The sequence below is a fragment of the Chrysochloris asiatica genome, unplaced genomic scaffold, assembly GCF_000296735.1.
Source record: "Chrysochloris asiatica unplaced genomic scaffold, ChrAsi1.0 scaffold00112, whole genome shotgun sequence".
Lineage (NCBI taxonomy): Eukaryota > Metazoa > Chordata > Mammalia > Afrosoricida > Chrysochloridae > Chrysochloris > Chrysochloris asiatica.
Genome location: NW_006408630.1, coordinates 1,010,770 through 1,023,223, shown reverse-complemented (window position 1 = coordinate 1,023,223; position 12,454 = coordinate 1,010,770). Strand labels below are relative to the sequence as shown.

The window sequence follows — 12,454 nt, the reverse complement described above, 5'->3', positions numbered from 1 at the left end:
AAAAGAAAGTTTAAAACAAGAATTGTTATGTACCATCGAATCCACTCTGACTCACAGCAACTCATGTACAATAGACTGAAACACTGCCTGGTCCTGTGCCATGCTCACAATCGTTAAGCTGGAGCCCATTGCTGCTACCACTGTGCCAATCCATCTTGTTAAGTGTCTTCCTCTTTTTAACTAACCCTCCACTTTACACAGCATGATATCTTTCTACAGGGTCTGGGTCCCTAGCGATAATTGTGTTTGAAGTATGAGAGACGAAGTCTAGCCAGTATGGCTTCTAAGGAACAATATGGTTGTACTTCTTCCAACAAAGATTTCTTTGCTCTTCTAGCAGTCCATGATACTTTTAATATTCTTCTCCAGCATCATAACTCAAATGGATCAATTCTTCTGTGATCTTCCTTGCTGATTGTTCAATCTTCACATGCATATGAAGTTACTGAAAATATCATGGCTTAGGTCTGGAGCACTTTAGTCCTCAAATTGACATCTTTGCTATTGAACACTTGAAATAGGTTTTGTGCAGAAGATTGGCCTAATGCAATACATCTTTTGACTTCTTGACTGCTGGTTTCATTAGTGCTGATGGTGGAGCCAAGCAAAATGAAGTCATTGAGAACTTCAATATTTTCTCCATGTATCATCATAGTATTTATTGCTCCAGTGGTGAAGATTTTTATTTTCTTTACACTGAGGTGCAATCCATACTGAAGGCATTGATCTTCATCTGTAAGTATTTTAAATCCCCTTTAACAGGCAAGGTTGTATCAGCTGCATATCACAGGTTTAATGGCTGCATGAAGGTTGTTAATGAGTCTACCTTCAATCCCGATGCCACTTTGTTCTTCATACAATCCAGCTTCTTGAGTTATATGCTCAGCATACAGATTGAATAAGTATGGTAAAAGAATACAACCCTGGCACACACCTTTCCTGATTTTAAATCATGAAGTGTCCACCACTTGTTCTATTCTAATGACCACCTCTTGGTCTATGAACAGGTTCCTCATGAGCACAATTAAGTGTTCGGAATACTCACAGTCAACAATGTACATGCCATTGCATAGACAATAAATCACAGGTAAACATCTTTCTGGTATTCTCTGCCTTCAGCTATGATCCATCTGATGTCAGCAATGATATCTCTAGTTCCATACACTCATCTGAATTCTGCTTGAACCTCTGGCAATTCCCTGTCAATGTACAGTAGCAATCATTTTTAAATTATCTTTAGCAAAACTTTATTTGCATGTGATATTAGTGATACTGTCTGATGATTTCTTCATTCCATTGGTCACCTCCATTTAGAATGGGCACAAATGTGGATCTCTTCCACATTCCATTGGCCAGGTTCCTGTCTTCCAAATTTCTTGGTTCAAAGATTTAAATTTGTATTCCACCATTTTTCAGAGCTAATTCTTTGCTAATGCTTTCAGTGTATCTTGGATGCCTTCCAGTACCACTGACTCTTGATCATATGCTACCTCTTGAAATGGTTGTACATTGATCATGTCCCTTTGCTATATTGACTCTGTGAATTCCCTCCATCTGCTTTTTTTCTTCTTCAGTTTTTATTGTAAATTGAGTGATCATTTACATGGGAGAACATCATCCTTACACTCATCCCATTGTACTTCGTCTCACTGCAATGACTACAATCCCCTCCATACATCTTCATTCAGCATCATTTGTTTCTATTCCCTTTGTTTTGTTTTTTGGATGTACACCAAAGAACACAGGAAAATACAACCATTCAAACAAACAACCAAAGGGCATACCCTGCACACCAGCCCCCTGGCCAACAGCACACAGACCCTCTCCCTCATTGAGCCTAGAGTCCCCAGTTGCTCCATCTCTCCATGTCATCGTCTCTGCCTCCATCTTTGGTGTCTCTGCTTCTCTGGATAGGGTCCCACACTCCACAGCTCTCTGTTGATGGTCCCAGGGTCCTCTGCTGCTGGGCTGCAAGATCAACCACTCCTCTCATTTTGTTGCAAAATGTCTACCTTTACATTTGCAACATTCACAGTCAATCCATGTTGACAGGAGTCTATTGAATGTCGTCAGACTTAACTCACAGCTTCATTGTTGTTTTTCCCCCACTTCAGCTTATGGGTAGACCAACAGGGTCACCAGCAAGATTACATGCTTGCTCATGTATTCCCTTTGAGTTTCAGTCTTGGAAGGGGGCTTGCCCTGAGGGGACTTGATTGCTTGCCTTGGTGGCTCCCCAGCGAACAACTTGCTTGTTCTTGTAGTACTCAATCAGACTGCCAGTATCGTTTTAGATGTTTCCTGCTGGTTTTTCTTTCAAGAAGTATCTTCGGTTCCTCTAGCTGCTCCAGGCTGGTCTGCTTGTCCTTTCAAGTGGAAATTTCCCACCTCAGAAGAGTCTGGATGGGGATCAGGATTCCACCTATTGTCTTATGCAGTGCAAAGGCTCTGCAGGAAGCCTCTTTCACTGGGCAAGTTCTAGCCCCATTTTAGGTATTCCAATCAGTTATAGGCTGAAGACAGACTTACAAGCTTTCTATAGTGATATTTCTGGTTATTCCTTTCTCTCCCCCTCAAGTGTTTGTTTTACAGTAGTAGGCAAGGGAACCAAGATTCATAAGACAGTCAAGTATCTTAACATTATTTCTCCTCTTTTACCCATTCCAACCATGCCTCAATCCGTTTCACAGAGTCCTGTTGTTCCAAGGTTGAACATGCATCACTATTTACCTCTGTCTCACTTAACCCATGCAAACCTGCCTAAATATTCTCCCATCCACCTTGTTCTTCCAATCCCCTCCCCCTTCTTATGTAGTGGACTCACTGATGAATGTACCCCCAACATCAAAACTAATCATGTGTCTATTCCCTATCTTGTGCTCCACCTTCTCCTCCCTCCCCTCGCCCCACCTCCTACACCTCCGTAACCAACAAAGATTTTTTTTTCCCTTTTAGTGTGGGTATTTTTTCTTAATCTTTTACAGTAATGGTCCTATGCTCTATTTATCCTTTTGTGACTGACTTATTTCACTCAGCATAATGTCCTCAAGGTTCTCCATGTTATGCAGTGACTTGCAGCTTCTTTGTTATTTTTCAAGGTAGCATAATATCCATTATGTGTGGGTACCAAAGTCTGTTTATCCATTCTTCCATTGATGGACACTGAGGCTGTCCCCATCATTTTGCTGTTGTAAATAGTGCTGCTATGAATATTGGTGTGCATATATCTACTCATGTTATGGCTTGTATTTCTTGTGGATAAATACCAAGTAGAGGGATTGCTGAATCATAAGGTATTTCTATTTCCAACGTTCTGAGGAAGTGCCATATTGTTTTCCAGAGTGATTGGACCATTTTGCATTCCCACCAACAATGTAGGCACATAATAATAACAACAACATAAAATAAAAAGGGGATGTCTCCTATAAACCACTCCCCCAAACTTATACATTTAATATATATTTTTCAAAATACGTATTCTTTTAATTTTTTGTGTGCTACAACTACCTTCTTTTTGTCATTTAGTATATACTTGACATCGTTTTGTCTCTTTTAAAAAAAACCAAAAGAAACCCCATATTATTTCAACCAGAATGTAAATGTTTTATTTCAACATTTTCCTTTTGCCATTAATTTGAATGATTCACAATTTTTGCTAGTCTAAGTAGTGTTGCAGCTAGTACAAGTCTTTCATACTTGTAGAGGTACTGGTGCAAGGTATATTTCTAGAAGTGAATTGCTTGTCTAAAAATCTTGTCCTCTTCAAAGTCTCTTCCTTCTCTTCCCTCTGTTTTCTCTCAACCTTTATAAAAGGATTTTTCTATTCATAGAAATTTAACTCAAAACCAAACTCAAGTTGATTCCAAATCATAGCAACCTTATATAGGGTTTCTGAGACTGTAAATCTTTACAAGAGCAGACAACTTCATCGTTTTCTCTCAGAGCCACTGGTGAATTTGAACTCCTGACCTTGTGTTTAGCAGATCAGTTTTATCCTATAGTGCCACCTTGGCTCCTTTGATCAACATTTAGAAAAACATAATCTTAATATGACCTCTTCAAATATATTAAAAAGGTATCCAACTAATGTACTGAATATCTTCCCTTTTGATCTAATACAAGACGAAGGAAAGAATGAAGACAATGAAACTTGTGACTTACTCCTTGTCCATTGGATATAAACTCTATTTATATGAGAAAGGAGCCCTGGTAGAGTAGTGGGTTATGAGCTTGGCTGCTAACCACAAGGTCAGCAGTTCAAATGTATCAGTTGCTCTGCAGGAGAAAAATGAGGCTTCTCTTCTCCTTTAAAGTTGGAACCAACTCAACAGCACACATCTACCATCACTATTCATATGAGCATAACATACATCTTAAACCACATGTCCACTTCCCATCAGGCTTTGGAGAGCTGAAGAAGAAATAAGACATTATATTTTATTCTCCAGTGTTGTTAGGTGCTTTTGCATTGATTTTCACTCCTCCTGATCCCATGTGACAGAATAGAACTACCCCATAGGGTTTCCTAGGCTGAAATCTTTACTGGAGCAGATCTCCATGACTTTCTCCCACAGAGCTTCTGACTGGGTTGAAACAGCTAACCTCATGGTTAGCAGTTGAACATTTAATCATTGCATTCTATTTTTTCCTCAAGTTATTTTTTATATCAACATTTAAAAGATATTATATATGCATACTAACATTATCAGCATACAGTATATGCTTCTTTTTGTTCTTTAACTTATTATTGTGAATTGGGGGAAGATTTACAGAGTAATTTTCCACTCAACAATTCATACACAAATTGTTTCATCTCACTGATTGTAATCCCTACAATGTAACATCATTTATTCCACTTCTTTTGTTTTCTGTTCACTTCTTCCTTCTTTCCTAATCCTTCCAAACTTTGTCCTTGGGTAAATGCTGCCCTTATGATCTCAAATAGTTGATTAGTCCAAGGAGTGCATACCTCCCTAGTGTTATTGTTCTCCTTACAGACCTGTCTGTTGTTTGGGTGAAAATTGAATCATGGGAGTGAGTTCATTTCCAGACCTGAAGAGTGACTAATGGTCATAGTCTCGAGGGTTCCACCAGTCTCTACCCAACCAGTAATCCTATGATTTTGAGTTTTGTTCCATATTCTTCTCCTATTCTATCCAGAACCTTCTAGTGTGATTCTTTTCAGAGCAGTTGATAGAGCGATTGGCAGGCATCATCTAGTTTTTCTAGTCCCAGGGTCATGGCGAGTGATGTTTACATGATCCATTAATCCAATGGACTACTTGTTTCCAGGGCCTTCAATTTTCTTCACTCTTCTTTCCTCCAGACATGGATTTTAGATTTGTTCCATATTCTGTGGTTATTTTCACTCTCTCTCTTTTTTCTTTTCAGATTCCACAGAGGCAATCTTTTACCGAATCACTTCTGGCGATCTAGATGGAAAGTTCTCTATTCACCCTTGGCTGGGCTATATTCATACCCAGAAGCCTCTGGATCATGAAACGCAGCCCATTATTGTGCTCACTGTCCAGGCACAGCTGGACAGTTCCACAGTCTGCAGTAGCACGGAAGTCAACATAACTGTTCTCGACGTCAATGATAATCACCCTGCTTTTCTCACAGATACTGCTGAGATTAAAATATTTCAGAGCACGCCACCTGGCACAGCCTTGTACCTCGCACGAGCAAAAGACAAAGATAGTGGTCTGAACGGGTTTATCCGATACTCCATTACTAGCCAGACTCTAGGCATCTTCACCATTGACCGGGACCTTGGTGTGGTATACCTCAATGAGAGTCTGGGTGGAAACACAGCACAGAAGCACACCCTGACACTCATGGCTGAGGACCAGGGAGTTCCTCCTCGGGCATCCCTGTTAGTGCTGACTGTAGTTATTGAAAAACAAAGATCAAATCCTCTCTTGACATTTGAAAATTTAGTCTACCAAGTAGAAGTTAGTGAGTCCCTCTCATTAACTACCCACCTGCTGCAAATACAGGCATACCCACTTAGCCCACAGAGCACAACTTCACAGCTCATGTATTCACTGGAGCCCAGCATAGATTCTGCTGCATTTGGCATCAGCCCTTTCACGGGTTGGATTTATTTGCGGCGACAGCTTGACTATGAATCTGCACAAATATATCATTTTAGAGTGTTTGCCTGGATCTCAGATGACAGATTATTGCAAAACGTGAGCACCTCAGTAATTGTCCATGTCCTGGATGAGAATGACAATTCCCCTACCTTCTTGCAGGATGTGTTGTTTTTGAAAGTCACGGAGAGTCCTATTCCCCAAGGGGTAATAGGCAAGATTACAGCAGTTGACAAAGACTCTGGGAAGAATGGACAACTCTCATATTTCCTTTTGTCTGATGGGAAATTCTTCAAGATGAATTCTAATACAGGTAGCGTTTTGTAGCTTCCACCTATTCTTTTAAAACTAGGATTAACAAGACTGAAATCTTTCAGGTATCACATTAGTGCTATTGTTTGTTCTTAAGTCCATCGAGTCACTTCCAACTCATAGTAAGTAACCTTGTATAGAGCTTCCAAGAAACAGCTGGTGAGTTTGAACTGCCAACCTGTGTTGTTCAATTTGTACAAGCACATAGTTAAAGCTATTGTCTAGTGTGGTGCTGTGGGCTAGTGCATCAGACTGCAAAGTTGTTTGAACTGCAAGCACGGTGGTTCAAGTCACCAGCTGCTCCTTGGAAACCCTATACAAGGTCACTATGGGTCGGAATCGACTCGATGGCACTTAACAACAATAACAAAACATTGCCTATAGTAAATACACTTATTACATTGTAATATTATATGTCCTGGTGATCAGGATACTTCCTCCCTTTCCTCCCATTGAACCTGACTTGGCATCACCTCGTGTGGTGCTGTAGGATCAGCACTCGACTGCTAATCACAAGGTTGGTGGTTCAAACCCACCAGCAGCTCCTTGGAAGCTCTGTACAGGTTTTCTATGAATCAAAACTTGATGGCATTCAACAACAACAACACCCCAGCCCCAGGCTAAGCTGGCACCAATGACTTTTAAATGGCTGCTACTTATCAAATAGAATTGGTCCTTCCAAAAAGATCTGTTTTCCCTTCAGGACTTCAGGTTTTCAAAGAACAGGAGCTTGAAATTAAAAAAAAAAAAAAAAAAAAAGGAAAAAGATCAGTTGCTCTGTGTGTTTTTTTGTTAAATAAAAATAATATTAAATATAATAAGAAATATTGTACTTAAACTCATCATTCCAGCAACTTATCCAAATGTGAATTTCCTTTTATATGCTCTTCTTTTTGATTTTTGTTTTGTTTTGTTGTTATTGTTGTCAGTTGCTGTTGAGTTTATTCCAACTTCTGATGATCTCATGTATACTTAGTAGAACTGTGCTACATAGGGGCTTCAAGGCTGTGACCATCTGGACACAGATCACCAGGCTTGTCTCCCAAGGCCGCTCGAGTGGGTTAGAACTGCCAGTCTTTTGACTAATATTCCAGTGCTTACACAATGTCATTTTATATGGATGAAGAAGGCCAAAAATTCTAGAAATAGCAAAGGTAGCTGGTTACTTCCTATGTGTTGTTGTTGGATGCTGTTAAGTCAAATCTGACTCAGAGTGACCTCATGTGACAAGAGAACTTCCCCATGGACTGTTCTTGGCTGTAATCTTTATGGAAGCAGATTGCCAGATCTTTCTCCTTTGGAGCCCCTGGGTGGGTTGGAAATGCCAGGCTTTTGCTTTACAGCCACGTGCTTAACCGTTACACCATCAAGACTCCTTTACAACATGTTTTTATTTCCCACACATTGACATTTTCATGAATGGTGAGTTAATCAGTGTGCAGCAGGGGATCGACTGCCCATGGGAACACGTGACCCCACCATCCCTCAGTGGTAGACAGGGGCAGTTAAGATTTTAGGTTTGAGTTTCTATGGCTGAAACATGAAGGAAGTAACATAAGGTAGCAGAATTCTGGGCAAGCATATATGGAATAAAGCTTGGAAAGCTTTCACAGTTATTCTAGAAGTTACTACCCTTTGTTGTTAAGTGCTGTTGAGTCAGTTCTGACTCAATGTGACCCTGTATAGGGTTTCTGAGGAGGAGCTGGTGAACTTGAATGATCGACTTTGTGATTCAAAACAACTTTGCAGTCCAGTTCATTAACCCACAGCACCACACCAGGATTCTACTACCCATCCCTACACATGTATTTTATGAGATAAAAAGCATTAACTATAAAGGTGTCCTGGTGTGACTCTGTGGGTTAATGCACCAGACTGCAAAGCTGTTTGAACCACAAGGTTGGGGTTCAAGCTCACCAGTTGCTCCTCGGAAACCCTGTATAGGGTCGCAGTGGGTCAGAACTGACTCAACGGCACTTCACAACAACAACAACATATAAATAAAAGTATTGGATCATGGTGTGTGAGAATTATATTGGATGTGATTTATATTGTTAATACTCTTAACACTCAGTGTCTATCCCTTTTGCTCTGCTCTATGTTACTCAGGTGAACTTGTAAACTGGGTGGCATTGGATCATGAGCACCAAGGACACCATCAGGTGACTGTCCTAGTAACTGACCATGGCTCTCCACCGCGAAATGTAACCATGGTTGTTTATATATCGGTTGTTGACATCAATGATAACAAGCCATATTTCCCACAATGTCTGCTTGGGGAGGAATTGCACATCAAGGTATGTGGAGTAGCCTCACAATGCATTTTCAATATTCTAAGTACATGGCATTATACATTTGTTTTGAGCACCATCTTGTGGTAAAAAGTGAGAATTAGTCAAATCAGTCAGTATGGCAATGCATACACTTCACAAAGACCTAGAAACGTGTGTCAAGAAAGACATTTTTAAAATAAAACTATTCTGAGTAATATTTGGGACCACACATTTAGCTGTCTTTTAACAATGTAGTTCTGCCCTTTGTATGCAAACATCATGGTATCTCTTTGTGCAGGCCATCTGAAGAGCAACTGATATGCATCCCTAAGTTGGTTAGTTAATGGTAGGGAAATAACTTGTAGCTCCAAAGTGGGTAGCTGTACACCCAGAAGCTATAAATGCTGATCCTTTTGAGCATATGCACAAGCCTCCAATTATATATTTTTGCTTTATTCTGATTCATATTCATGATTTTTTATGTTTCATAAGATATATAGTTCATGTACATAATGAATATACTTTGGAGCTATTGAGAAATTTTCTTTTTATGAAAGGGTTATAAATGTTCCAAAACACTTGTATTAGACATTCAAACTGTGTCCAAATATACATAATGAACAATTTTTAAAAGATCCTGAGTAAGTCAATAACTTTAACTTGATCTTCCAAAGCCAGATTTAAAGAAATATCTTACAAATCAAAACACTGTCATAGTATCTTTATGGCTTTTAAATGTATTATTAAAATATCCGATAGTTTAATGAAAGTCAAAACATTGATTTTTTTCTTTTATTAATGTATAAATTCCTGTTAACTAATTAGGGATGTTTCCTGTAATAAAGGTTCATGTATACCATTTTTTTAATACCATAACAATACCCTTTTGAAAACTTTCCCAAGGTAATGAGAAGATACTAGAACTCCTAAAATAAATACAAATTCTAAGATTGTGTTATTTTTCTTCTTTCTCCTTCTTTTAGGATTAGTTTAAATGGTTCAGATAATTTGTTCAAATTGAGTAAAATATTTAAATTTGTTTGATGAATTCATATCATGAACTTATACCCATATAACTTTTATATGGTTGTTGTTGTTAAGTGCCGTAGAGTTGGTTCCGACTCATAGGGACCCTGTTGAGGGTTTCCGAGGAGTGGCTTGGTGAGATTGAATTGCTGACCTTGTTGTTCAAATTGACCTTGTGGTCCAGTGCATTATCTCACAGTGCCATGCCAGGATGCCTTCATATGATAGTTTAATTATGTAGGGATTTTTAAATAGCTTAAAATTCTTATTAATAATGTGCTCTTACTTAAAGGTTAATTGACATTTCTCTTTTAAATGTTCACTAATTTGTCAGCTATTTGTTTTAATGACAGGTTCTAGAAGGTCAACCAGTAAATATGTTAGTTACAACCGTGTTTGCAAAAGATCTTGATGAAGGAAACAATGGAGAAGTTATATATTCTTTATCTTCAGGTAACAGTTTAAGAACTTTGAGAATGTCCTTTTTCATTTATCAACTGTCTAATTCTGGGAAAAGAGGTTCTGCTTTGATTACTTAGAATGCGCTAGTTAGCTTAAAAAAAAAAACAAAAACAAAAAAAAACCAAAAAAAACCACCTTACAAAATACACTTGCTATAGTTCAAATCACCTTTTAAAAAACAAAACAAATTAAAACTTTAAGGAAATAACAGAGCAGGAATCCTAAATAGGAATCATCCACCTTAAGTGAATGGTGGTGGTTGTGTGCCTACTAGTTGGTTCCTACTCATAGCAACCTATGGATGTAAATCTCTATGACAGCAGAAAGCCTCATCTTTCTCCCTCAGAGCAACTGGTAGATTCCAACTTCTGACCGTGCAATTAGCAGGCCAGCTCATAATATACTATCGTACCACAGCTCCTTCTTTAAGTGAATAAATAGCTGAAGTAGTGGTTACCAATCGGGCTGCGAACCTCAGGGTCAGCAGTTCGAAACTACCAGCTGTTCCGTGGGAGATAGAGGACGCTTTCTGCTCCCGTAAAGATGTACAGCCTCGGAAACCCTGTAAAGGGGTCTCTATGAGTCGGAATCGACTCCAGGGCACATAACAACAAAGGAGAAGGAAAAATGCAAGCATGCATTAAAGAATCTTCCTTTGGCTATTAAGTCAGTTTAGGTCAGTAAGATCTTTGTATCTTTTTTTTTCTTTTCTCTAGTTTTATTTTAGGCAGGGGAAGCGAACATATTTACTAGTATGTTTGTGAGAGAAAACGAGAGGGGGAGGGGAACATACACACATATGCACATACAAATGCATATGTTGTTGTTGTTGTTAAGTGCCATCGAGTCGGTTCCGACCCATAGCGACCCTGTACAGGGTTTCCGAGGGTGTAAATCTTTACGGGAATACAAACAGATTAATATAGTGAGCAATAATCTGCTATATTGCCATGGTTGTTGCTGTCATTGTTGTTGTTGTTAAGTGCTGTTGAGTCGATTCCGACCCATAGCTACCCGGTATAGGGTTTCAGAGGAGTGGCTGGTGATTTTGAACTGCCGACCTTTCAATTCAAATTGACTTTGCAGTCCAGCACATTAACCCACAGCACCACACCAGGACTCCATTTTTTACAAATTATTTATGAATACATGAAATAGGAAAATATCTTTCCACTTTAGAAAAGTCTTTAAGGAAAAAAGAGAGGATTTGGAGATATACACATGTCCTGCCACTGTATATACATTCTGTCATTTCTTTAAGAAAATTGAAGAAAATATTGAGAATTAATCATACTGGAAGCTGATAATCTGGATGGTCATTGTGAATTTTCTGAATATTTGAAATACTTATTAATTTTTTTAAAAGTCAGCTTCTAAAGTGCTACTCAAGCACAGCAATATAAAAATGTTTATATGTATTGTCTATTCATATTAGCTTTTATTTCATTGCATTGGAAAATAGTAGCAATAGCAAAATATAAATTAAGATAAAAATCACAATATAATCGGAACAAACATACGCATTATATTCATGAAAGTGTTTTCCAGTATTCCTGTAAGAGTAAATTCATTGATGTATAGAAATCAAAACTAATAAAGGTTGCATGATTGTATGCTTTTGAGTCAGAGATATATGAAGGTAGGGGTCCTTTATTACTTATTTGGCTAGCCTCCATCACTGTGTCTATGGTAATAACTCAGTTACTGTTGAATGAAAGAATGAAAGAGTTTCAAGCTTAAGCTTTGACTGAGTTCCCTGGGTTGATTGAAGTATTCAAAAATTTAATTAAAGCATACAATAAATCTGCCATTTAATAAAAAACTCTTACGGTAAACAATTTGAATAAGATATATCAATATGTATGTAAAACATATTTTGTGTTTACATGTGTTCTCTGTCCACTAAAAAGGCATTGGAACAACAACCAATCAAGAAACGAGGAGCACCACTAATCCCAGAATATGTTGTTGTTGCTGTTAAGTGCTCTGGAGTTGGTTTTGACTGATAGCAATAGGGTCTCCTAACAGTAGCTAGTGGGTTTGGACCACCGTGCGATCCAGTGAATTATACTGCAGCACTACACCAAGAATATTGTTGTGATTGTTAGGTGCCATGGAGTTGATAGCAACTCATAGTGACACAGTGCACAACAGAACGGAACATTGCCCAGTCCTGCGCCAACCTCACAATTGTTGCTAAATTTGAGTCCTTTGCTGTTGCCACTGTGCAAATCCATCTCATTGTGGTTCTTCGTCTTTCTCTCCATCCCTCCATTTTACCAAACA

The 12,454-nt window shown here is 38.6% G+C and overlaps 1 protein-coding gene across 1 annotated transcript in view; it reads left to right on the top strand.

The window, feature by feature from the left end:
* Nucleotides 1-12,454, top strand: part of DCHS2 (dachsous cadherin-related 2) — a 192,027-nt gene that overhangs the window by 86,350 nt on the left and 93,223 nt on the right. Inside the window, exons 7-9 of the mRNA XM_006867930.1 lie at nt 5,392-6,408; nt 8,517-8,704; nt 10,060-10,159. Of these exons, the coding sequence (XP_006867992.1) occupies nt 5,392-6,408; nt 8,517-8,704; nt 10,060-10,159 (1,305 nt within the window). The remainder of the gene's footprint in view (nt 1-5,391; nt 6,409-8,516; nt 8,705-10,059; nt 10,160-12,454) is intronic.